Genomic DNA, 27471 nt, shown 5'->3' with positions numbered 1-27471 from the left:
ATATCAGGTTGATCAATGCTAATCATGACAAGAACAGACAAAGAAAGACATTTTTTAATATATTTTTAGTTTACCAATATGGCGGCGGGTGGCGTCACTGATTTCGACCAATGAGCGACAGCGATAATATAGATCAGTGTTTTTTTTTTTTACTCGTGTAGCAGCGTGACGTATACGTGCGCGTGCTCGTCCGTGCGTTAACCAAAATACGGATGGGCCGCGGTCACGTGACGGTTGGGGCTGGCACCCGATTGGCCCACGGGGCGGCTGAGGGCGTGGCCACGGTGGCGGCGTGTGTTTGTCTGTGTGACACAATTAGAGCAACTTTGTTCCGTTAGGGAAGTTTCCGTTATTATCAAACAGCGCTCATCAAAACACAGACTTTTAATGCACAAAGTGTGAGCAGAGACACACGGAGAGCTTTGATGTGCCATGAGGAATGTGGAAGCCAACTTGGAGCGATCATTTCCTTGAGGACTCGGAGCAGAATCAGGCGAACGCCGCGTTTTAATCCAGGATAGGTGTGCTGGGTTTGCAGCTCGGTGGCGCCCGGTGCTGTCGGACTCTGCCATGAAGTCGTGCGGGGTTTCGCTGGCCGCTCGGAGCGTCTGTGGTGCTGCTGCTAATGGGGAGGAGGAGAAAATGGCGTCGGGGAAAGCAAGTGAACCCAAAGCGGACTTTCCGAAGCTCACAGCCCAGGAGAAGGAGCGGCTGGCCGGGGTTGACAGGTGAGTGTGGACACCGCCACCTCCAGTGTGTTATTTCTCCTCTACACACACACCTCAGAGTGCAGTTTGGGACATCAAATGCCCCCAAGTAACACGGAACCTTCTATTATTGTGTGTGTGTGTGTGTGTGTGTGTGTGCGTGTGTGTGTGTGTGTGTGTCCTCGACTTGCAGTTCACTGTTTGGATTTCCTAAGCTTCAAGAAGATGGCGCCAGATCTAAGGCCTTGCTGTTAAAGGTATGAAACAAGCGACACACACACACTAAAGCTGGGATAAACGATTATTTTTTAAACCATTAATTTAGCAATTATTTTTTCGATGCATCACTTGATCTAACTATTTTTTTTTTTTAAGTTAGATTCAGTTCAGCTCGATTATCTCCCCATTAATTGACTAAAAGTAATTTGATTTACATGTTGATTTACATATCTAAGATGAAGAAACCAAAACATGAATTCCTTAACATTGCAATATATGTTTATTCCTTCAAAATTTCAAAATAAAGTTCAGGTAAGAATATAAATGTACAAAATAATGCATTCAGAGTCAGAGGTAGAGTTCATTAAAAAGAAAAAGGCAGTGAGAGCCAGCAGCCTGTCATGGTGTCGTTCCTGAACCAACAGAATTTAAGATTTATGTTGAAAACACATAGCCCTAGTTTACTGAAAAAAGTGAATATTTTAATTCTTCATTCACATGAAAATAACAGCAACTTAAATGAATACACTCTCACTCACATTTTTCGTAAACTCAAAATTCCAAATGCTAATACAGAAAGTGGTTTTCCAACAAAAAATAAGAGAGAGACATTAAAAATTAACAAATAAATATGGGGTTTTATAATGTTCATTTTTAGTTTCAAATTATAATTATGACAATGATGATGTAAATGATCTTGATTAGAACATGAACTGAAAATACAAAGGTCAGTCTTGGTCCCACACTAGGGAGGAGATGACACAAAATGATAAAACCTATAGAAATACATCTATTCAGGCTAATTACTGTTTTATTCCACTTATTTACAAAATCTGATTCTTTAAAATGTGTGTTTTCACTCCTTCATTCCATCATTATGATCTATATTATTTTCTCACCCTGACTCAGGAAAAGAGCAAAGCTATTTTTGTTCATATTTTAACGGTGAGAGCCATATGATGTTATGCGCTCGGTTGTAAGGAGAATGTGTTTTTTTATGCTTGGCTCGGTGTGCGTGAGTGTGCTTCTGCTACCGCTGTTGTCACGGCAGGTGTTTCCTCCTTGTCCCGTTGACGCACTGTCGTCCGGTCACACCCGGCATAAAGGACAAGGGTTACGGGGAACAACTACGTTCGACAAACAAGTGCGTGTCTTCACTGCCTTTCACTTTCAAAACTCGGAGGAGCCACCCGACGTATCGGCGCGTATATTTTGCGTCAACGTATTTTTTGCGTCGACGTCATCGATTACCTTGATGCGTTGTCCTAGCCCGACTAAACACCTTGCAGAAAATGAGTGTTTCACCATGCAAACCTCAACTTTCAAGCTGAACCTGAAGAATCCTCCGACACACACACACACACACACACCTGTCCAAATGACCTTAAAGATCCAACAGTTTTAGTTTTTTGGAAGCAGTGTTAATTTTGCTGACTGAACATTTCTTTAGGTGACAGTAACAAAACTATAACTAATCAAATAAAGAATACATGTAAACAATAGGGCTGCCAACTTTGGTCGTTTAGTCGACTAATTGGTCGATGCCGTCGTGGTCGACCAGCAATGGTATCAGTTTCAATATCGTAAAAAAAAAAAGCAAAGCACTTACATAGGTGATAAGGATTAAATATCAATATAATGTATATAATGCCTAAACATGAGCTGCAAGAAAATAAAAAAAAGTTGCGCTTCAGCTGTTACTGCGCAATGCACTGTCCTCAGAGCAGATCAGAGCAATTAAGACATGCACTATTGAATCAATCCTTTTTCTGCACAAGAACATGGATTATCCTCATATTTGATATGTGGATTATGTGAATAGATCCACTGCTGTCTCTGGTGCCGTGGGCACACAGCGTACCTGTGTTTGACGTGCGTTTGTTTCCCTGTGCACTGATCTGATGTTGACATTAACAGTTTATTAATAAAAGCAGGCTTACCACTAAAACTAACGTAAATATGTCATTTGCATGAGGAAAAAATTAGGTTTTAATTGTCAGTTTTAGGTCGGGCTCTGATATAAATACCTTATGTCTGTCGGACCTGTAGGTTTAACTTTTGCTTGTCGGGTTCTGGTCAAAGCTTGAATAAGGTTCATATCATAAATGGTCTGTGTTTAAAAGCAAACCGGCACCACGAAACACCAAAACAAAAAAATTGTCTCTCTTTCTTTTTCCTTGTCCTCTTCTACACCTGCTCATTCATTCTCAGTTTTTTTTCTTTTCTTTTTTGGTCGACTAAACGCTATGTGTGCCATAGTCTTGGTTGACCAACCATTTCCTTTGTTGACTACAGTCCTAGTAAACAAACTATATCAACATATATTGATGTGTGTATAAAAACAAATTATTATACTATAATGTGCACGTGGAACGAAGTCCAATCAGAACTTTTTTCTGGAAGGTATCCAATCAAAACGACTTTTATTTGCGTGGAAGGCGGGACAAGCCGGTAAGTGATCCAATAGGAAAGTCAGCTGATTGTTTGCAGACGTAAGATGTCTGTGGTCTTAACATTGATCGCTTCAAAGCATTAATACCATTAAATATCAGGTTGATCAGTGCTAATCATGACAAGAACATGTGACCTGTCAAATCGTAGCTTCCGCGATTTAGAAAATTTAATTTCATCATATTGTATCGGTACTAGCAGGTACTGATTCACATAAAATCAAACTTGAATGCATCCTTGAGAATTTGAAAGTGGACAGGTAGACGATTTTCAAGCCCGGACAAGAACACAGCATGCAGTAGCTACATGTTTAATCGACAGATCAAACTTGGCTAAGAGAAAGTGCTCAAAAGTATGGATCTGCTTTTAAAAATGTAATACAGATTATGCTCACTGCAATATTTATGACGTGAAGTGCAAGGCCAGTGGTGGGAAAAAGTTAACATTAAAGAAGTTTGCAGTTTATTTTAATTTGTAAAATATTAAACCTTTATTTTTATTAAATCTTCTTTTGCTCATTTGTTAGTTATTTGCTCTACAGTGACCCCATCACACAATTTTACTAGAGGGGAATGGAAACAAAAACATTAGTATGTAGAGCTCGGTTTTAATTTGTGCATTATTAAGAAAAAACACTGCATAGTTGTACTGAAGGGTTTTCTTGTTACAATGCAAACAGTTGGATGTTGTATTAATATATTTGTTAAAGTTTATATATTAAGAAATATATATGTTAACTTGAATTTTAATTTAAAAATAATTAAACAAATAACATTTATTACCACAAACGCACTCAGATTTTCCCAGGAATAAAAACATCCCGCAAGACGACCAATATACCAGTGCGACTTAAACTAGGGTACATAATTTTGGACCCTAGGTTTAGACATTGATGTAACTTTCAGAAGCTCTACTTGACACTATATTTATTTATTTTACAGGTGTACCTACTGTACCTGCGCAGTATGGAGAAAACATTTGAATTTATCTTTTGTTCACAACACTGAAGTCAGCTTCTCTTTTAATGAGCTTCACGTCCACAATGATCAGCCTGTTTGAGCTGATTGCATTTGGTGCTTAGTGGATAATTAAATGCATCAATGTATTGCCTTTTTGCTCACAGCTGATGTCATTCACGTCTCATTGATTGTCATGGCGGATCTAATATCAGCAGTAAATTGTTTAGCCGTTGTTTAAATACCGGCATCCAGCACTGGGCTAATATTGTGCAAAGCAGCTCTGTGCTTTGTTGTTTTGGTAGTTCGGTGTCATTTTATACATTTTCGTTTGGTTTTGTTTCAGTTGTATCTACTTTCCCTAATCAGAGACAGTTGCAGGCTATTAGTCACAAAACCCCTGCTTTCTGCTGACCTGCCACTAGGGGGGAACTTATAAAAAGCTTTGATTATGGGCATTACTCCCGAAGCAGTTAAGACACGCTCAGTCGCAGCGCTGCGCAGTGACAGCTGAGCTCTGTCTGCTCAACTACTACAATGACAGGCACACAGAATCCCAACGTGAAGCTCACCCACACACACAGTCACTAAGGTTCTATGAATCCTGGATGACCGCCAGAGGCGGTGCTTTAAGCACTGGATGATCATCCTTGCGCAGGTCGAGAAATTAATAACAACAATGTCACGTGTGCCCCTCTGGTGTATTATGGAAGTCTATATCAGTACCTCACACCGGAGGCTTAGTCCCTAGATACCTTCTCACAAGCACAAAGATTCTGAGGGACCATGTTCTCTGGCGGTAATCCGGGATTCATAGAACCTTAGTTACAGTCGTAACTTTTGTTCTATTTCATTCCTCCTGACTGCCAGAGGTGGTGCTTTAAGCAATGGATGATGAATATCAGCAAAGTCACGAGGAATCCAACCAGAGAAACCCCATACCATATTGTGCTGCCGGAGAACCCCTTCCAGTTATTGCGTTGAAGCCATGCTCACCTTGTAGAATCTTGCAAAGGTGTTTGGGGATGTCCTTGACACAGATCACTTCCAAGGACAACCCGTTCATAGCTACCCACAAAGTTGAGAGGCCCCTCGTGGGATGACACCTCACTCCTGGTGGCAGTGCCAGCCCCTGTACTGAGCATATGCTTTGGTAATGACCCCAACAATCCAGTGTGCAAGGCATTGTTTAGACAGAGCCTGGCCTTTGTGTGAGCCTGCAAAGCAAACAAAGATCTTACATTTGCCTCAAGCGCCGGTACCGGACACAGATGCTCAGAAGCAGTCCCAGTCAGCAGTGGCTGAACCTGCCCCGCTGCTGAGGACATACAAAAGACATACCAGATCTGTCTAGGTGCCATTGGCAAAACAGGACTCCTCGACAGACAAAGCGTGAAGTTCACTCACCCGCTTAGCTGATGCCAAGGCCAGAAGAAATGCCGTCTTCATGGAGAGTAACTTGAGGTGAATCTGTGTAAGGGTCTCAAAGGGAGGTAACCTTAGTGCCTCAAATACGATGGGAAAGTCCGAAGTGGAGACCATCCGCTGGCTTGGTGGACATAAATGGTGAGACCCTTTCAGGAACAGTGAACGTCGCGGTTCCAGCTTTGCATGCCAGCAGGAGATGGCAGCAATGTAAACCTTTAGAGTAGATGGTGAACATCCCTGGCTATGTAAGCTCTGTAGGTGCAGGAGCCGACCCCCAAATGAGACAGGCGATCCACTCCAGAGGGGAGCCGTCTTGCAGCAAGGGAAACCAGATCCTTCCTGGCCAGAAAGAAGCCACAGTGCCCTTCCTGGCGGACCCGGAAAAGGGTTTGATAGATCAGAGGAAGCGGCGGGAATGCATTTAGAAGTGTCCTGGGCCTCCCGTGGGCTAGTTCGTCCTACCCCAGGGGGCTGATGCAGTCTGTCACTGAAAACCAAAGTGGACAGTCTCTGATGAGACAAGAAGTCCGCGGACACGTTCTGAATTCTCGGAATTAACCCGGTCCTCAGACTGGCAAAGCATGGGGTGGCCCAAGTTAGGAGCTGTTGTGTTATTGTGAGCAAGCTCTTTGACCTGGTACTGCCCTGATGATTTATGTGGAAAACCACACTGGTGTTGTCTGATCTCACCATTACATGCCTCCTCCTTAACTGTGGAAGAACATGACGCAGAGCCAGTTGGAGAGCCAAAAATTCTAGCACATTTTAATGGAGTCTGCTCAACTGTAGGGACCACTTTCATTGCACCATTCGGCCCTGACATGTAGCACCCCAACTAGGGTTGGGCACCGGGAACAGGTTCCAAATAGGAACCGGTTCCTAACTTCCGGTTCCAGAACCGTTGCGAAGATGTTTGCTTCCTCCTCCCCGTGTCCAGCGGCCTGGACACGGGGAGGAGTCTGCGTGGCCCTTTCATAAACACACCAGTGGATGCTGACTCGCAGTTTTATCCCCAAAGCCCTCATGATAGGCAGTGATAGTTGCCAAATACACTTTCACCGTGGAGAAAGCTTTCTGTTTGTCAATCAGATCCTGTAGAAATGACAAAATGACTCCCACTGGACACTAAAAGGGGGTCTATCCCATCCGGTGACACCACCCCTCAAACACCCTCCACTTACAGTCGTACAGAGACCTAATGGAGGCGGCCCAAGCGCTCTGTATGGTGGAAATTACACGCTGTGAGAGTCCCACGACTGACAGATTGCACCACTCAGGGGTCAAATCCATAGCGCCAGGTGCTCCAGGTGCGGGTGGAGGACCTTCCCCTCTCCCTGTGACAGCAGGTCCCTGCACAACGGTAGTTGCCGGTATATCTATGCCAGCCAGTTCATGGCAGGCCAAAGCGGAGCCACCATGGTCACGATGTGGCCGTGCTCGCTCACCCTGAAGAGGGTGGGGATCAACAAGGCCAATGAAGGGAAGGCGTCAGGCACCTAAACCTCAGCCCGTGCCCAATGCGCAATGTGCTCAAAGCTGTTCCACAACCTCCAGGTGTAACATCCATTCCCCCGTAAATTGGCACCCCCCTGGACAGCAGGTCTGTGCCCGTGTTCAGGGCTCCCAGGATGTGCATCACTCTCAGTTTGCACGCCAGCAAATGCAACCAATGGGAGCGCAATCCTCCTTGGCAGTTGATGCATGCAACCATAGTTGTATTATCTGTCCTCATTAGGAAATGATGGCCCATGAGGAACGGGAGGAAACGTTTCAGTGAGAGAAACACCACTGAAAGCTCCAAATAATTTATTTGAGAGCGCTGGAGGTTCACATCCCAGTGACCCCTCACAGACCAGCCCTCGTGCACCCAGCTGGTGACTGCCTTCCTGGATGTGACGGTGCCCAAATGCACCCCTTGCATCTGGAAAAGTGGGACGCGCCAGTAGCGTAAAGCCCTTGCGCACTCCGGCGTGACCATCACATTTCGTGCACCATGATGCACCGGGTCCAGCCCATATGTGGCCACCCAAAGCTGGAATTGCCATTTGTGGAGGCGGCTGAGGCGGGACTCAAGGATGGCAGATGTCATCAACCCGAGCAAATGAAGACGACCTGAATTGGACAGATTTTCCCGGTTGGAATAGCGCGAGGCACGTTCTGAAACCCTTCACTCGTGCCCCCGAAAGGCGTGCCGTGAAAGGCACCGAATGCAGGTATAGTCCCAGAAATCTCTACCAGTTTCAACATGCACTTTTCCACATTAATTGCGTAACCCAGGTCGTCTAGGACGTAATAGAATAAGCGTGTGCGCTCTGGCCTCCGTCTCTGACTGTGCCAAAAGCAGCCAGTTGTCCAGATACGTAGCCAAGCGAATGCCCTGCCGTCTCAGTGGGGCTGTTGCCGCTTCCGTGCACCGTACAAACACTGTGACATAATGCATCCCCCGGAAAGCGAATCTTAAATACTTTCTGTAGCAAGGATATCGGAATATAGAAATGTCTTTCAGGTCGACAGACGTGAACCAATTGTTCTGATGTACCATGCACAACAGGGAGGCATCCTGAACCTATATTTCCTCAGATCTGTTCAGTGCTTGTTAATGCAGGATAGGGCAAATCCAGCGGCAAAAGCCGAAACCTCCTATGGAAAACTTCCGTTCCTCCCGGTAGCCTTTGAGCCAAACCGTGGTAGAGGGGAGGCGGGGGCATGGGGGACCCCCGGGTGCACGCTTGAAAGCAGAACAGCTGCATCCCTGGAGGAGATGAGAGGAGAGAGTCACGCTGCTCTCTTCTTCTTCCTGGCCTGTGTTTGCTGCGCTGACTGTGCAGACGGAGCTGCAGCCGAGGCCAAGGCTTCCTAGGCTAGCCGGAGGAACTGTGTTGAGACAGCTGGGTGGGCCGGAGCACAGACAGTTTAGGAGTCTTAAACTGAAAGCCCTGAGTAGCTCTTGGACAGGTTCACAAAGTCGAGCCAGTCTAGTTCTCATCGCTCTCCACGTGGCCTAGACCGCGCAGCGCTGGACGCGGACGCAAAAGTCGGTGACCACCGACATCTCCTCCCATCTGGCCAGGTCCAGTGTCGGCCCATGGTTGTCACACAGCTCCGCCTGGTGGACCGTGAGGAGGGACAACACATTGAGCGCTCTGGCCAAGAGTGCCGCCGCCTTGCAGGACCTCTCAGTCAAGGCTGACTGCAGATGGTCGGACTTGGCCAGGCAGCGGGCTGTGACAGAGCCTGAGTGACGAAGATGTCTTCCTCCTCTTCGTCCTCTGATATGACGAGTTAAGAGGCAGCATCTTCATCATTCCCACAGTCCTGTTCCAGGATGTCTTCCTTGGGTGGAGGGACAATGGCGAGGTCGAGCTGAGAGCTGCAGCTGGAACCAGGCCTCACTGTGGCCTCCACGAAGGTTCCCGTCTCAGCTCCCGTTGCGACGACGGTGTCGTGCGGAGGGAGGTAGTGGCCCTGCTCAGACAGACTAGCTTGGCATGCTAGCCGTCTGCAAAGGCTCTTCACTGTGAACATGGCACAGTGACGGCAAGAACCGGGGGTGTTAAGGGCATGCCCGAGGCAGCCTGAGCAGACCTGGTGTGTGTCCCTGCTCGAGATTTTGTTGCCACACCGGCAAAGCCTTGCCTCCGAACCTCGTGGTGTGTGAGGCCTTGTTCTCCATCTCTCTTGTGCTGGTGTGCAGCCAGAGATAGAGGTGGTTAGCAAACTCTAACACAAAACAGCTAGCTGGTGTTCTGGAGAAACAAAAACCAGCACCTGGCGACTGTGGTGTGGGGGAGATAGCAGTGTTGAACCCAGCGGTCAACAGGTGTGTTAACGGTCGGTGCTTGACGGCCCTGGTGAGGGCAGCGCTGAATCAAGCATGGAGGATGAGAAAGCACTGGTCGACCTAGTGTGGCCAAGAGCAAAAAAGCATCCACCAGCAGCGTCCTGCAACAGAATCTAAAAAAGGGTTAGTCTGTGGATAGTTAAGCAGCTAGTAGATGCGAGATAGCTTCGAGTAAGATGAGGTGTTTGAATGGCGTAGTATCCTTCGCCCACTCTACTTATAATAAGTGGGACTACCTGCGGCGATTGTGCTTCTGAGGGATCACGCATCCCATAGTGAGACATCGAAACGAGTATTATGAAAGAGAACCAGCTGTTTGCTACACTCTCTATAGTTGCTAAAGCCACACATTAGACCACCCATTATACATGGAAATGTGAGTTTTGTCTGGGCAATATTGATATTTCTTTTTTTTTTTTTTTTTTGCGAATATCCGATTTCAATATTGGATCGGGACATCCTTAATAAAAATAATAACAATATTGCCATTTATGTTGTAGGAAGTTAGTTCTTTATTTCTGTCTGTTTTATGGCTTTACTTTCTGTTTTTTGCACTTTAACCTTCCGTTTTCTTTTTTTTTCAGGCTGTTAGCTGCTACGAAGCAGTCATCCTGAAAGCAGAGGGTAAAGTGAACCCAGAGGTTTTCTCTCAGCTCGGACACTTTAACTTGCTGTTGGAAGACTATCCTAAAGGTGAGTCTGAGCATAATTGCATAAAAAAGCTCTTATTTTGGTGTTAAACTATGATTTTTTTTAAACTTTTATTCTGCTTTTGTGTGTCCTGTAACACTCTCAGCATTATCTGCATACCAGAGGTACTTCAATTTACAGCCCGACTACTGGAAGGTGAGTTTTATTTATTTATTTATTTATTTATTTACATTGTTGGCAGGCAAGTTCAATTTGAAAATTTACATTTTATTTATTTATTTATCTATACTTTTTGAAAGATGAGTTTTAATTTTAAAAATAGTTATTTATTTATTTATTTTTTACAAATTATAATTTTTTTTTTGAAGGTGCATTTTAATATGTATAGTATATATTTTTAAAACATTTGTATTATTTATTCATTCATTCATATTTTTTGTTAGGTCAGTTTTAAACCACCTGTAATAACAGGTAAATGTAAGCCCATTATTTGGACTGCTATTAACGCACCTGCTTAAATCTTCACACCTGTAAAAGTGACCCTGTTGTACTGATGGCATGTTTTACAGAAACAAATGAAAACAATGATGCATACATTTTTTTTTCAATATAAAACATTATTGTGATTACAATAAATAAGGAAAAAAGTAATGATGCAAATTTAAGTGCAAGTGGATTTGTACCATCATTGGTAAACAGAAATGTTGAAAAAGTTCCACATTTTGTAAAAAGTCAGCTCCAAACGGGACAGTTGGATTTTGCCAACATTGGCAGGTGACGTCACCTAACACGCCTCCTAGAATGTGTGCTCCTCCCTCTCCAACCAGCTCACAACTGAAACAGACACTGTTTAATATAGAATATATATTGTACTTTATTGCCATATATGTAAATACAAACTGCACTACTGGACCCCGAACTCTTTTTCTGCTGCTGATCGTGTTGGGAGTCACTGCTTGGAGCCACGGGCCCATTGTTTACACACATCAGCTGTTAGCACTTTGTGCTAATGCTACACCAGCCTATGCAGTGAGACCTGACATCACTTGTAAACTGAGGAGGAAACAATAGGGATGTTTGTGGATTCGTGGCTCACAGCGCTAACAACAGACTCTGTTGTGGAATTGGACGGTTTCCAACTTTTACGCGGTGATGGACGACGGAGAACGGAAAGGAGAGTCTGGTTGTGTATGTGTGCGGAAAGGAGGAGCTTCTGCTGCTCGCGCACACACTTTTCTGACTCAAAATTCATTGCGTCACACTTTACTATTCGGCCTTGCTTTTAACTTACTAAACCAAAGGCCGAATATTGCAATAAAAGCGAATATATTCGGTGGCCAAATATTCGTTGCATCCCTAAATAAAACCCATAAAATTTAATTGTAGGAAACTTAAGCATCATCACAGATTATTTAGAGATTAATAACTGTTCAGTTAATATACAGTAATCTAAATCACAGTTGATAATAAATGAAAGAGGCTTTCTGTTCAGAATAAACGTTAGTATCAACAGAAGGCAGAAAAAAAGTATATTTCAAAGCAGGTTATGTGAGCTGCACTGATGAGTGCAGTAAATCAAACCTTGTTTGGTAGTTTTTACACAGTGAAAAAACTTTCATACATTAAATGTTTTACTCTGTTAGTATGTGATGGCAGAATTTTTTTTGTTTTATTTTTATATTTTTTGCATGTAAATAGGTTGTATAAAAATAATTCTGTTTTTTTTGTAAAATGATTATGCAATAGAAGTTTAAATTTATTATCACTTTGGTTTGAAAAGGACTGGATGCATCATATGGTGTTTATCTATCATGTGAGGGAAAGGTAAACCACTCTAAGGAAATGTAAAGTCCATAATTCAACAGTTTTGTATGGATAAATGGGAAACAGACATGATTTTACGGGAAGTGCTTGTAATGTTTTGGCAGAATTAGCAGCAGCTTTGACAGAGGTGGTGTAAGATTCCTGATTACAATAAGTACCCGTAATTTCCGGGTTATAAAGTGCACTGTTTTATTGGCCGCATTACAATAATTTAGTTATTTTTTAAGAAAAATCGACACAAATGCCGCAGCATAACATAAGCCGCATCCTATTGGCTGATGAGGGCACCCGTCAGACAACTTGGCCAAACAGAACAGGCAGGTAGGTGTTGTACTCAAGTTAAGTTTAACAGAAATGTCCGTGTTTCAACTGATAAGTTTCCTTTACTACATGAAGTCTCCTCCTCACTGCCTCACGTCTACATATCAGTCCATTTACAGCTTTTTATGGTCACTTTTTACTGGAACCAGACTGATACACCGCTTCATCCGCTCTTCTTATTGTGAAGTACCACGGAGCGATCACAGCGAGTCAGACTCTGAGTCAGAATACGGACGCGATCGCTCCTGAAGAAATCCAACGTGGTGATTTAACAACTTCATGCTGTTATGCTACTATTATAAACTGGCTGACTTTTACTGTAGTCAGAGCGGAGATCAGAACAGTCTGTATACAGCCTGTATCCAGGCCACTCCGTCTGTCCGTTCTCCTTACGGAAGCGTCTCCATCAGCCTCAGAGTCCAGAGCACTGATCAATCCTGAACAAACCTAACGCGATGATTTTCTGAATGATTCTGTGCGAGCAAAAACGATTTATTGTTCACAATTTCATTGTTCCACCCGGTCTAATGTGATGGAGCTCAATTTTGTGGCGGCATGAAGGCTATAAAACTGGGAAAATCCACAATTTAGCAGCATCATTGTTTAAGCCCCAGGGTTCAAAGCGTGAGAAAAAAGTAGCGGCTTATAGTCTGGAAATTACGGTACCTGAAGTGAAAGTGTTGGCAAAGAATTGGAGATTAAAAGTTGATTCAGAGAATTAAAAATGTCCATTCCACGTTGCACTTCTTAAGGTAAAAGATTATATTATTAGACTAGTTATTCAAAGATGAGACATTAGTAAGTGAAAACATTGCATATCCAATTTAATTTAAATGAAAAACACATTTTTAACACACTATTGCATAATATGTGTAACCGCTTATAACCTTATTTCTAACCTTAGTGCCTTTGTCCACAGAATGCTGCATTTTTGTATGGCCTCGGCATGGTTTACTTCCATTTCAACTCTTTTCACTGGTAAGTCATTCTTCTAAACTCAGCTTTTGTGATGATTGGGTTTTTGCTCTAGACAAATAAAGGCTCCAGTTTTACTCCTTGTGGTCTGAGTGCAATGTTAAGGTTGTCTGGCCCACTGTGTCTTGTTTTGACCAGAGTTGCCATTCGCAAACCACACTTTGTTAATGCTCGCTGCAGCTTTTCATCCTTCAGGTATTTTTTATTGTATTCATTTTTCTCTGTCATTCAAACTCGGATGCATTTGCTTAAAGGTGCAGTCCGCGATTCTCAGATCCCTCTCTCCCCCTCCCTCCAAACTTTCCAAAGTCCCTCCCTGAGAGGAGCTAACAAGCTAACGTTAGTATGTTAGCAACATCGCAGTAATATAACATGCTGTGTTAAAAGCATATTACTGCAGCGCTCCCCTCTCACAATGTGCACACACCTCAGCAACAGCAGCAACAACACAGTGTCACTTACAGCAGCTCAAACGGAGGCTTCTGCGCACACATGAACAACCACATGCACTACAGAGTTCTAGTGTAACAATTACAAATCAAACATAATGTAAATCAAGCAGCAGTAATTACTTTTCAAGCAGAAAAGTCACCAATTCGATCTTTTACTCCTCCAGACCATACACTATTAAAAAAAAAAAAAAAAAAAAAAAGATGGCGCTACAGCCCCTTAAAATGGGCGGGGACTGTGAGCAACAGCTGTCGGACAGCCCATCAGACACAATCCTGGCTCTGATTGGTTCTTTTTGCTTGGTCGCGGTATATTCTGGCAATCTGCCAAAGGCAGCAGGGGGGACTCAATGAGACTGTTTTTTTCGCACAAACTACTAGTTTGATGTAAAGCTGTCCTTACATAGTGACAGCTTTAGCAAATATGACCAAAAAAAAAAATCACTTTTTTAAGAATTGCAAACTGCACCTTTAACCTGAGATTTATCAGAAGAGGTACAAGTTACATGTTGGCCTGTGTATTTGATAGGGATGCTGTGCTGACAGTTGTCTCAATCGCTTACTTTTTTAGGCGTTTCATAATTTGACTGCCTGAGTGAAGTGTCGTTAGATCACCTGCATATCGCTGACATGTTTCTTTGGTTTTGGATCCACAGTGAAGTTTTCAATATCAAAATGTCTATAAATGAGCAAAATCTCCCAAAACTCTTTACAGGAAGAGAACACATACAAATATCAACAGGGTTGTTTTTATTGACAGTATAGTCATTAGATAATTGTAAAGTGAATATAAAAAGGTAAAAGGTGTATGTGATTGTTTGTACCACCTCCATAAAGGCAATATTACCTGCAACAGTTGTATACAGCATATGTATATATTTATCCTTTATTTGTTCTTTATCCTACATGTTTATTGTTATTGTTTCTGGTTTGTTTTTTGCTCTTTTTCTGTTCTTCGCACCAACTGCCAAGTTAAATTCCTTGTGCTGTTTTAAACTGTACTTGGCAAATAAAAAACCTTTGTTTGTGACTTGTGTTTCAAATTACACTGTTGGTCACATTTACACAGATTCTTCACATTGATGAATCTGAGAGCATTTTAACTGCTTTAAGATGAGTTTTCACCAAAAATCAGCTGTTTGTGCTGGCATGAACATGCAAATGAAGTGTAGAGTGGATCAGGCAGGTGAATTTCAGAGAATTGCCAGAATCGGAGGAAAGTCTAAAGTGATTCCGGTGCGCTGTGAACACAAACGCTCTTTGCTCGGATCAAGCACAGAGGAAGTATCCAAGATGGGTCATTCCATGTCACTTCAAAAAAATTTCAGGACATTCCACGCATTTCGGTCTAAAGAAATCTGCTAAATTCTGACATTTTTACCATTTGTTCATTAATTATTCAATTGACACATTGTCAATTTTAATTTTTAATCGGATTAAGACTTTTTAAGATATGGACAATTTCGTGCAGGGGTATGTGTTGATTTTTGTGCATCCTTATATCCTTATATTTTTTTCCAATATCTCAGGAACTACATCAAATAGAAAACTGAAATTTGGTTTAGTAATACAGCTCCACCTACTCTCTCAGGATGTATAGCAGATCTTTTTGTATATTCTATCTGGTGGATATGCTAGCCCCTTAAATTTGGAAAAAAGTTTGTCTAGGGTTTGGGTGACAGTAAAAAAAAAAAAAATATATTTTTTTTTATTTTCATTTGCCCGTAACTGCATGTGGGAATGTAAGAAATAGGACTGCCAACTTTGGTCGTTTAGTCGTCAAAAGAAAAGTTTATTTCAAAATAAAAGACAAGTCGAACATGAGAGATATTAAGTATTAATTTATTATCGACCAGCTGTCCGCGACCCACCCAGTACAGGTCCGCGACCCACTTTTAGGTCCCGACCCACCAGTTAAGAATCACTGGACTAATTGGTCGATGCCATTGTGGTCGACCAAGATTTCCATTAGTCGACCAGCAATGGTATCAGTTTACTTTCAATACTGTTTAAAAAAATGCAATGCACTTATATAGGTGATAAGGATTAAATATCAAATGTAATTTATTTAATGCCTAAACATGATTCTATGTCCAGCAACAGCTGTTTACGTGAGTGCTGGCTGTAAAAAATAAAAGTGTTGTGCTTTAGCTGACAGCACAGTGTGCTGTCCTCAGAGCAATCATTTCTCTGCACAAGAACATGGATTATCCTCATATTTGATACGTAGATTATGCACACTGCACACCTGTGTTTGACATGGGGTTGTTTCCCCGTGCACTGATCTGATACAGTTTTTCATTAATAAAAGCAGGTTTACCACTAAAACAAACATGAATATGTCATTTGTATGAGGGGAAAAATAGGTTTTAAATGTCGGTTTCAGGTCGGGCTCTGATATAAATACTTAAAGTCTGTAGGTTTCACTTTTGCTTTGTTGGATTCTGGTCAAAGCTTGAATAAGGTTCATATCATAAATGGTCTGCGTTTAAAAGCAAACCTGCACCACAAAACACCAAAACAAAATATTTGTGTCTCTTTTTCTTTCTCCTTGTCCTCCTCTGCACCTGCTCATTCATTTTCCTTTTTTTTTAATTCACTTTTTGATCGACTAATTGCTACGTGAGCCATAGTCTTGGTCGACCAACCATTTACTTGGTTGACTACAGCCCTAGTAAGAGAAAAATCTGGTCTGTTTTAATTTATAGTATAAAATTGATATGAAACAAATTTCCTTCATGCGACTTCTTCATTTTTATTTTGGACCCCAACTTTGCATTATTTCACCACTTGACAATATAAAAAAAATCCTTTAGATGGGGACATTGTAGCTTGGCTCTGTGTCTAGTTGTTTATTGCTTATTCGTTTTTCACTGGTAACATAAAAATATAAAAACATTGCATCAGAAAATACATTTTTTTTATTTGAAATGAGGAGGAATGACACAGATGGTGTAGAGAGCATGGCAGGAGAACCTGCTACGGCACGAAAGCAAACCACCAACACCTCCAAAAACATGGCAACTTGTTGCTGCTCCATCGTTGAATGCAATGAAAGAACAGGTGGAACTCCCGTGCACGCTTACGTGCTCACTTTGACCAATAAACAAGAGCCTCTTCTTATATCTTTGTCTGCCCAAAGAAAGCTCTACCCCAGTCGCTCCATATCATTAGCTCATGTAACTGCATCAAGGACAGTTTGGAGCCAATGAAAACTTGCGCTGTGGATGCAAACTGAGGCAAATCAAGGTGATCGAATCATCAGCCTTATACTGAAACAATGACTCAACAGGGCACCGCTCTTTTATACTCAGTGGTAAATATGAGTTCCTATACATGACAGGGAACGTGTCTTATTCTCATTCAGTAAAAAAAAGGAGGCAGAGGGTGAGTGGAGTCTTTGTTTCTCATGGGGACTATTTAAAGATCACTAATTGAGGTGCAATAAATAGCAACCACAAGCTTTTCTCTGCGTTTCAGTACATTATTTACTAAGTGTTTTCTTTAATCTTCTGCGAACCTTTAAAAAAGTTACTCTTTGAGCTTAGGAACCAAAATGGTACCCTTCATAAAACTGTCATAAAAATGTATATAATTTTTCCTCCCCCTTTTTTCACAACAACTCCAGACCTAACCATAGTTATACAGTTTTCATTATGTTTTTGTATTTTTAATGTTTTTATGTCCTTTCTGTAATAGAAAAACACAAAATACACATTTAAAAAAATTATAATGTGCAAAGTGGAACATTTGATATGAAGTTGTTACAGACTTGAGTAGGTCAATAATTGATAGGAACATTGATTTTGAGGCAGTATTACTTTTAGAGTTATGAGCATTTTTTGGAAAAAAAATTGCTGGGCGGGGGTGGGTGTCTCTCATAAAACCTGTTTTCCATGTATTTTGAAGGTAGAGGCTTATATTTATTAGGTGCTTATGGGAAAACCACTAAAAGAGAAGGCTTTCTCTCGATCAAGAAAAAAAAACCAAAGTTAATTTTGGCTTTTGTTATTCGAATTTAGTAACTTACAATAAAAAAAAATTCTCGTCAAAGTTCATACAATTAGGCTTTAAACTGGATGAGATAGAGAGTTTAAAGCACTGTACATGTTTGGACCCTAAAGGTGTCCTGAGGGTTGCTGTGATGCAGTTGTACACAGATAATTTACTACTAGTTCTAGAGGCCATCTTTATTGGCTTCCTGACATTGCATGCAGGCACGTACACGAGGTAATGAAGTGCATCGGGTGCTTCAACACAGTGGAACTTTGGCCTAATCCTGCAGGGTCTCTCCATGCAGGGGAGCTATAAAAAGGGGGTGAAACCACATGCTTTAGCTCGTTTATGAGCACCCGAAAATGGGTCAGACTTGCACTACAATGGAGTCCCACTGGCTGCTGACCCGGAGCTGTATATTACAATCCGGATGATAAATTATAGAACAGCAATTGTAATTTCAGTGTTTCTTTGCTAAAAAAAAATATACTATGAAGTAGTTTCTTTAGGTCACGTCCCTTTAAGACATGGCCTGGAGGAATTTAGACTTGTCAAATGGAACAACATTATACTCTTAAAATGATTCTGACAATGTCTTCAGGATCAGTTATTGCAGAATATAAGCATATTTCAAGTTTGTTCAGCATACTTCAAAAAACAGAGGAATCTGATGTATTTCAGAATTTGGCCGTATCCGATAGAAAGGGGTTAATATCATGAGTTGCCCAACAGGTAACAATTGTCACCCCCCTGATTCATGCTAAGCATGTCCAAGACTACCAGAAAGAAGTGAGAATTTTTTTCCCCGACAAAACCATGATCACTGAAATTGAGTTTTCTCCGATTTGAGGTACAATGGAGATCTTTGGTCATAGCAACTGTCATCCTCTATATAGAAAGGTCATCTTGGACTTAAATTGAAGCTTATATTGTGTATATTTTAGGCAGTGATATGCATAATAAAATGCTTGAAAATGATCACTTTTGTTGCCAATTACATTATTTCACCAGAAGCTTTTCCCTAAAAGGGTGTTTTTTGGCCCCTGAGACCAAAGGGGCCGAGTTGGAGGTGGTCATTTTCAACTCGTGATGGCCCAAGGTATATGATAACAGGATATAATAGTGAAAAAAAGGTATCAAAAACGTCCTGAGGAGTGGACCTGGCTCCCGGCCTATATGTCTTTATATGATAAATACCGTAATCGTCGTCCCTCACAGTTTTGGGGTGCTTTCACGTGCCCGGTAGACTCGGTGTGGTTCAGGCAGTGAATCTGCAACATTGTTGCATTTTAATTTAGTTCAGTCTGCTTACACACATGCTATTTGCCAAGCGCACCAAACTTTCTGAACGTCACGTAGGCAAAACGGTCGGTCACCTATTGGACAGAATACTTCAGCCTCCATAGACTTCTGTCAGAAAAAATGATTTTCCAAAGGAAATCCTAACAAAAACACCCCAGAAACATAATTAAGAATAATTCAAAATGACCCATAAACACTGTGCGTGATATCTATGTCTGCAGAACAGATCGAGGAGCACTGGGTGTGTTTGTGTGTGTGCCGCTGCCCTGTCACTGATATTTGGTTTTTCTTTCCATGTTTTCCTAAGGAAATTCTAAAGCAAACCCCCCAGACACATCATTAATACTAATTCAAAATAAACCATTATCACACGATCCTACAACTTTCTCTAATGCACTGCATAAACACAGCTGATGCCAGTCCGTCTCACACTTGTCAGCGCTCAGAGGCGTCATGTCACTGGTAACTTACCGGTAAGGATGTATCATGTGTGAAGATGTGAATGTATGAGCAGGTGAAACATGAAGCAGTCAGTTGTGCAGTCATGGCTGACTATGTGAACAGTTTGAGGAAGAGAAAGAAGTGACATGAATGATGCGGAAGTAATACGGAAGAGAGTGAGGAAATGTTTGTGATGTGTTTGTGTGCTGACAAAGCAGGTCTGAAAATGGATGGATGGATGTTTGGATATTTGTGTGTGTGCTGCCTGCTGGAGTGCTGGATTGTGTATGTGCGTGCCTGTTGTCGTGACGACAGTGTGTGTGTGTGTGTGTTTGTGTCACCGATGAAGTTGCTCAGTTAGACTTGCGCTTCAACGTAAGGTCCTATATCTGGTCCTGTTTGCGTTCTCACATGATTAAAGACCGCACCATGCTTTGCTTGAGCCGAACGGAAACCCACATTTTTCATAGGACCAGAGTTTGCTTGATTGCTCCGCACCAGAGTTCGAGTGATCTGTCACATATCGCAAAAAGGCCGGACTATCCGAGGAAGCGAAGCATGGTGCGAAGCAAAGAAGTATGTGTGAAAGCACCCTTAATGTTCAGATAACATATTATTAACTAAATCTATCGACATTAGTGACCTTTTAAATCCTTCACTATCCAACCTGAGAGTTTGACTAGCCAAACCATCCTGAGCAGAATACAGGATTAGAAACTGTTCTTGTTCTTCTGTAACATTTAGTTTTCTTTGTTTTTTTAGGGCAATCAAAGCATTCCAGGATGTGCTTTACATTGACCCAGGTTTCTCACGGGCAAAAGAGATTCACCTGAGACTGGGGCTCATGTTCAAAGTCAACACCGACTACGAGTCGAGCATGAAGGTAAACGCAGATTATGGAAGCTGTGATAATGTGGCTTAATGTGTCCTATGGGATTACCTGGAGGCTGTGTCTTAGCAGAGATGGTTGCTGTCTAATTGGAATTTAAGGCACATTTATTGTATAGCGTATTTCATACACAAGGCAACTCAATGTGCTTTACATGATAAAAAAGTGCAACAGAGAACATTCAACAACTTAAAAATCAATAAGAACATTAAAATCAGCAGCAAAAACATTTCAAATCAACAAACATCATCAACAACATGACCAAAAATCTCCCTCTCAATCATACTCAGTAGGGAAAAAAAGTGCCTTTAACTTTGATTTTAAAAATGTTATATTATATGCTGACTTCAGCTCTGCTGGCAGTTTGTTCCACTTTTTTTTGCAGCATCACCATGTTTACTGTGAGCTCTGGGCTCCACTATCTGACCTGTGTTCATAGATCTGAGGGACCTGCTGAGTTCAAAGCTGACTAACATGTTACTGATGTATTTTCACAGATTTATACACCAGCAGCAAAACTTGAAAGTCTATTCTGAGGCTGGCTGGGAGCCAGTGTAAAGACTTTAAAACTGTAGTAATGTGTTCTGACCTCTTTGTTCTGGTTCAGATTCGTTCTGAATCAGCTGTAGATGTTTGATGCTCTTTTGGGGATTCCTGTCAGAAGACCATTACAATAGTCCAGTCTGCTGGAGATAAAAGCATGGACCAGTTTCTCCTGATCTTTCTGAGTCATTAAACCTTTCACTCTGGAGATGTTCTTTAGGTGGTAGAAGATGTTTTTGTGATAGATTTGATCTGACTGCTGAATGTCATATCTGAGTCAATCAGAACATCAAAGTTTTTGACTTGGACTTTAGCTTTTAAAGATTGAGACTCAACATCCTTGCTGACAGCAGTCCTCTTTTCCTTGTTACCAAAGATAATCATCTCCATCTCTTCATGATTTAGTTGAAGGAAGTTTTCAGTCATCCAGCAGTTTACCTTTTCTAAGCAGTTGAAGGTTGGCAGTTCAAACTCAAGATGTCCCTGTCATTGATTGAGTGGACAAATTATGGATCGGGTGTCTTATTTTTCTGCAGCTTCCTGAAACCCGGAGCTCACGCTGTGCAGACTGTACAACTCTATGGTTTGTCTGAGAATGCAGCATCCAATTAGATCCTTCCATTGGAATTTGATCCCAATCATTGTCAATCAATTATTATATAATTATATGATGAATGACGAGAAATAAAGTATAAGCAGTTTGTTTGGCGTTCAGGGACGGAATATGAATTATTAAAATTCTTTTGGATGTGTGGATGATGACTGTTTAAAATGTGAGAAACTGTTGTGATGTCTGATCCACTTTTGGCTTTGTTTGGATTCTCAAGAGAAGTGAAATGTAATAATATATTCAGTGCAGAAAAAGTGACTGATGCTACAGAATAAGAGTAATTGTCTTGCTTTATCAGTCAGCGTTCCGCTGTTTTTTTCTTTCAGTATCTGTAAAACTCTAATGACAAAGACAATAGTCATTAGAGTTTGATTAGAAGATGCTTTAGTGCTTAGATGTATTGAAATGAGGCTTTACACTGATCGGATCAGCCTATATTTAGCATTTTATGCAATTATTGTGATCGGTCTTAATTAGCTGATCCGATCATTGATGTCATTGTCGTGATTCCTGTAGATGCTCCCATTGCGTTGTTTCATCCGTCTCATTTACAACAGAGTTGCACGGCTCTACAGTATTTCACTTGCATTTGTGCACATAGGGGAGAACCATTGCACAAACTACAAAAATGTCGCTCGTTTGGAGCGTAGCAGTTTGTTACCTGATTTATACAAATAGGGGCGGATTCACTAAGACCTGAAATAAGGGGTCGTAAGCCAGGTGCGTCCCTAAATCCCTTGGTGGCGCTGTTTCCTCACCTGCTCTGAGCAATTCACTAACATTGCGATGCAAATGTTGAGAGCGCCATATTTAAAATAAAATTTTGCTCATTTAACGTGGAGAGGTGAGTGCATAGAAGCACAAAATGACATTTGAAGAAGTTCAATTGGAGGCAGGTGAACTTCTGTCTGCTGCACAAACATGTAATAATGTAGTGTTTTTTTGATAAACTTTAAAACCTAATTTTATTTTTTTCCCCCTAATTTAATGTGAGTCTACTACACTTGAGGATGATCTATTGAGAATCATCCAGCAGGTCTGACCTCCTGAGTAGGGCTTTGTCCGAACATTGTGCCATAGCTGATTCGCCTGATTTTGCCATCAACGCGACACAAGAGTTTGACGGTCAAAACATGGAGAGAAAGGCAACATCCATGGATCTTCGTGCACAGCATCCTCTGCACCGCAGCCACACCGGACTCCAGCTGTTTTTCTCCATCACACACATTTTACTCCGAGTTTTCTTTCAGTGGCTGTTAATATTGACTATTTTATTTAAATTATTTTCCTATACTAGAAAGGTTAACTGGCGCCTTTTTCATCTCCGCTGTGTTTTGTGTCAACATTTACTGCAACATTTTCCTGCGCAGAAGCAGTCACCACTAACAGTTCCAGATTTGATGAATCTCATTGCGTCCACTGTATTAATTTATTTGCATTTCCTCCTCCCATTTTTTTGCGGCCCTTATGAGATCCGCCTACTTTACATTTTCATCAGAGGGAAACGCGCAAGATGGATTGTGGGCGCATTGTTACACGCAATCCTGATTCCCTGGGGTTTGTACCCCTTATTAGTGTGTGGAGTTACGTTTGCACACGTTTTAATACCCTTAAACCTTTAGTGAATCGGCACCATAATGTATGACATCAAAGAATCAGAAATGTCTTCTTTGGGGTCACGGTTAATTCGTTTCTACGCTTTTAAGAACAACTGGCTCAGAATTGTTAATTTTGTCAAACATTCATTGACCGATATCTTGATGTGAACATATTCTAACTTACCAAATGATTTGAAACATTTAGATGGATAGATAGATACTTTATTTTGACTGTAATTTCCAGTCTAATTTGATGCTGTGGTGGACCTGAATTCAGTTTGACTCACTTGTCCTCAAGATTAGAATATACTACAAATAAACTATAAATTGCAAACTGATTTTTTTTATTCCAGTGCATCTGATCTAGTTGGTAACTGATAATGAATCCAGTCCACATGAGTTTTCCCGCTGTGCGTTGGTTTTCTACTGCAGTGACAGCGTTGAGAATAGGAGGTGAGATAGAAGGAAGCACGGGAGCCTGAGGCTAGTGTGTGTGTTTCAGATCAGAGGTATTGTGTGTCATGTGTGTGCGCTCTCCTGCAGCTGTCTGCTGAATAGTAATCACTAGGATGACACTCGGATAGGAGGAGGAGGGAGCTGCAGTGTCAGTGAAGCTGTACGATCCAGCGTGAAACACAGACGAGCACAGGATGCTGTAGGAAGCTACGGCGAGGTAACGCTTTGACTCGCTTTCTGAAATTCAGGCTGAAGGTTGAAGCTGTGATGATGATGATGATGATGATGATGCTCTGCAGAAGTCAAGCTTTCACTTTGAGGTCTTACTGGCTGATACTGTATGTGTGGTGTTTGTGTGAAGTCTGATTGTGATTTTACAGTCAGTGAATGTTAGTGTTTTCTGTTTAAACGGCTGAGCCATCAGAGGTACACTGTGTTCTGACTTGGGTGAAATGCAGGGTCACCCATGTGCATATATATGGATGCAGATGTTTAGGGATTTAATGCAGGAGCAGGTACTTGGTTTTGGTTCTTCTGCTGTACACATGATGTTAGTGGAGTAGAACAGGAGCAAGGAGGTAGAGGAGGAACATTCTGTGACAGGAAATAGTTGCCACGCCTCGCTCTTTGGGATAGATGACAGATAGTGGAATAGGATGCCAATAATAACTTAGCATATATATATATCATGTTTTTCTGGCATTTTTGGCTTTTCTGGCATCCTCAAAGTGTAGGGGTATAATTCCGTTATGTTCCACACTGTCGTTCCTGTATATCGGCTGCTTTCCACAAAACTTTTTTTTTTTTTTTTAACACAATCTACTCTTAATTCTCGGCTATATTTAGTGGTTTAGTATTTAATTGGCTTGGTTTGCTTTCAAGTGTGCATCTTTTCTTATAGGCAAGGTAAGGCAAAATTATTTCACATTTGATGCTGACTTCAGCTGTGCTGCAGTTTGTTCCACTTCCTCGCAGCATAACAACTAAAAGCAGTATCACCATGTTTGCTGTGAACTCTGGGCTCCACTATCTGACCTGTCCATAGATCTGAGAGACCTGATAGGGACAGGTCAGATAGTGGCTGAGAAATATGCCAATCAAATGGCTCAGCTGAGCTTGCTCCTCCTCACAGCTCCACGTCTGCATATAATCAGTTCATTGACAGCTTTTTATGATACGTTTTTTGCTGCCTTCAGATCTGTCAGCTCAATTTTTACCAGGAAGAAACCAGTAAACAAAAGGTTTGGATGCTTTATGCTTGTTAATTATTTTCATTTAATAAAATCTGGCTACGATATTATAATTTTCCGTATTTTGTTTGCCATTTCCATGATCTCATACAGTATGTACCACATTTTATTTAAACGCATACAAAGCTCCACTCACAGCTTGGTTAGAAACCACCATGCATTCATAGGGACATGAAACAGGGTGTCTTAAAGATGCAAGCAAACACAGCAGTGAGTGCGACGGGCTTGTCTGGAAAGGAAACGCACAAACTTGTTTGTGGAATCACAGAGCGGCTGTATTTCAATCCATCTAAGCACTAAAGCATTTTCTGATCAGAGTTTAAGACGTAAGTGTAATTCATGTATGTGTCACGTCAACACTGTAGTTACGTGTAGCCCTCCGTTTACTCGGACACTCTACACAGAAGACAGACGTGTGGTTGCACATCAGCAGTAGAATCTGGTTTCAGAGTCTGTCAGCGCACGTTTCACAGGGATCCTCTTATTTCATCAAGGCTTTTCTTAATCCGCGTAATAAAGATAATTACTTCGATGGGATCAAACCAGCGCGCACAATGAAATAAGAGCTCTGTGGGCATCTCCAAGAACACACTTGGAGAACAAATAAAGCAGAGAAGCTGTTCTTCATCAAGAACTTCAATGGACTTTGTGTTTTAATGAGAACATATTTAATTTGACCCTCTTCAGTGGTCCAGTCAGTTATAGGCCTGTACAATAACTGTACATTATTATTTTATGGATAAGTGGTTCGAGTTAATTATTTTTTTTAAAGTGGGGCAAAAGTATTTAGTCAGCCACCAATTGTGCAAGTTCTCCCACTTAAAAAGATGAGAGAGGCCTGTAATTTTCATCATAGGTATACCTCAACTATGAGAGACAAAATGAGAAAAAAATCCAGAAAATCACATTGTCGAATCATTTGCATATTAATTTATTTAGGATTTTTCCGTTTTCGGCCTTGGTTTTTTTTTATTTTCGGTTTGGGCCAAGAGTTTTGATTTCGGTGCATCCCTAATAAAATGGTGAGCCCAAACACCTCGCTCCATTTTGATGACGCGTTCCCACTTTGATGACGAATTTGATGCGGCACTGAGCTGGAGAAGCCGCGCCTCCAGGAAGTTCGCTGTTGTGATTGACATGTTAACAGACACACCCATGAAGGCGAGCATTTCAGCATCCTTCGCTCAGTGCTATGTATGCATTTTCTACAGTCTATGTATGTACCGGTGAATGCCCCGCCCCCACGCTTTGTCTCGTGTTTATAAAGCAGCATGAGCTCGGCTACGGAGTGGGTCTGGCCCTACGTCAATGTGCGAGGAGGAGGAAGTCAGTGTCCCGTCTAGACACGCCCACTCATGAATATGCATAAGTAGGATGCAAATCAGCCTGTTTGTGTAGAGTTGATCAGAAAGTGACTTCAGAGGCTAAAATTCTGGAAAACAGGAGAGTTTGGGAAAATAAACCTCAAATACTATGTTTTTGGAGTTCCTAGAAGAAATGGAGATGGGTGAAAAATAAAATGACATGGGACCTTTAAATCAACAGACCTCAGTAAATATGGAAGGTAACTAGAGTTATTAAATTGATATGTTTTTTGGTAGTGATTGATCTGATTGACCTGTTGTTTGGTATGAGAGACTGAGATGTCTACAGAAGTGAAATGTTGCCGACGGTTCCTTAAAAGCACCACAGCTTAGAGGAATGGAGGTGAAATCTATTTATATCCTGTTCTTTATCTTCATTCATAACAAACTGCTTCTCTCTCTCTCTGCAGCATTTTCATCTGGCTTTGATCGACTCCACTCTCTGCACTTTGTCCAAAGCTGAAAGTGAGTATTTTTTACTGGTTTTCTGATGTATCAGCCCATTTTATGTCCCCAGTTCGGACTGTACCTGCAGGTTAACATAGGACAGATTATATCGTATGTTAGAAATCACATACTCAAAACATCATATTAGAATAGCAACATGTTAAATTCATTAGAACAGGGGTGACTAACTCATTTTTAGTTCAGAGGTCAAATACGAAGCAGTTCATCCTAAGTGTGCCACAGATTATAGGTGTGAAAATTACCATAGTATTTTAATCATTATTGTCTATTGTCATCTAGTTTGCACTTCCACATATAAATACATGATAAAATATTTAAGGCACTGATAATATCAATTAGTTTGATTTTATGGCCAATTTTTTATGTCATTTGGGGACATTTTGTAAAATAATTTTAAAGAAAATTGCAGGATTTTGGAAAAATTGAGAGTTCTTTTAACAATTTCTGATTAAAAATGACCTGTGATATAAGCATAGGCCTGCACAATTAGTTGAATTTTTGTTGTGATCACGATTTTGGCCACCACGATTAAATTAACCTGATTGTTGGTGATTTTTAGTTTTAAAATGTGGGCTCTGCTGCATATCTAATCAGGCACTTTTTAACCCCAGTAGTCAGCCAACCACTAGGAGGTGAACACATGATTAAAGCTCCGTTACTTTATCTCAATAAAAAGCGAGTGAGACTTTCTGTCACTCATAATTGCGTCGCTTAACTTTGCATCATTTACAT

The 27471-nt window shown here is 41.4% G+C and overlaps 1 protein-coding gene across 1 annotated transcript in view; it reads left to right on the top strand.

Annotated features, from left to right (window-relative positions):
- Positions 1 to 212: 212 nt before the first annotated feature.
- Positions 213 to 27471, top strand: part of kdm6a (lysine (K)-specific demethylase 6A) — a 62398-nt gene continuing 35139 nt past the window's right edge. Inside the window, 7 exon segments of the mRNA XM_028435460.1 lie at positions 213 to 728; positions 901 to 964; positions 10187 to 10295; positions 10399 to 10448; positions 13318 to 13376; positions 20324 to 20444; positions 26682 to 26736. Of these exon segments, the coding sequence (XP_028291261.1) occupies positions 571 to 728; positions 901 to 964; positions 10187 to 10295; positions 10399 to 10448; positions 13318 to 13376; positions 20324 to 20444; positions 26682 to 26736 (616 nt within the window). The 5' untranslated portion in view covers positions 213 to 570.

This window comes from Gouania willdenowi, chromosome 21 (genome assembly GCF_900634775.1).
Source record: "Gouania willdenowi chromosome 21, fGouWil2.1, whole genome shotgun sequence".
NCBI lineage: Eukaryota > Metazoa > Chordata > Actinopteri > Blenniiformes > Gobiesocidae > Gouania > Gouania willdenowi.
The sequence above is the reverse complement of the archived record's forward strand: the minus strand, read 5'-3'. Positions and strand labels throughout refer to the sequence as shown.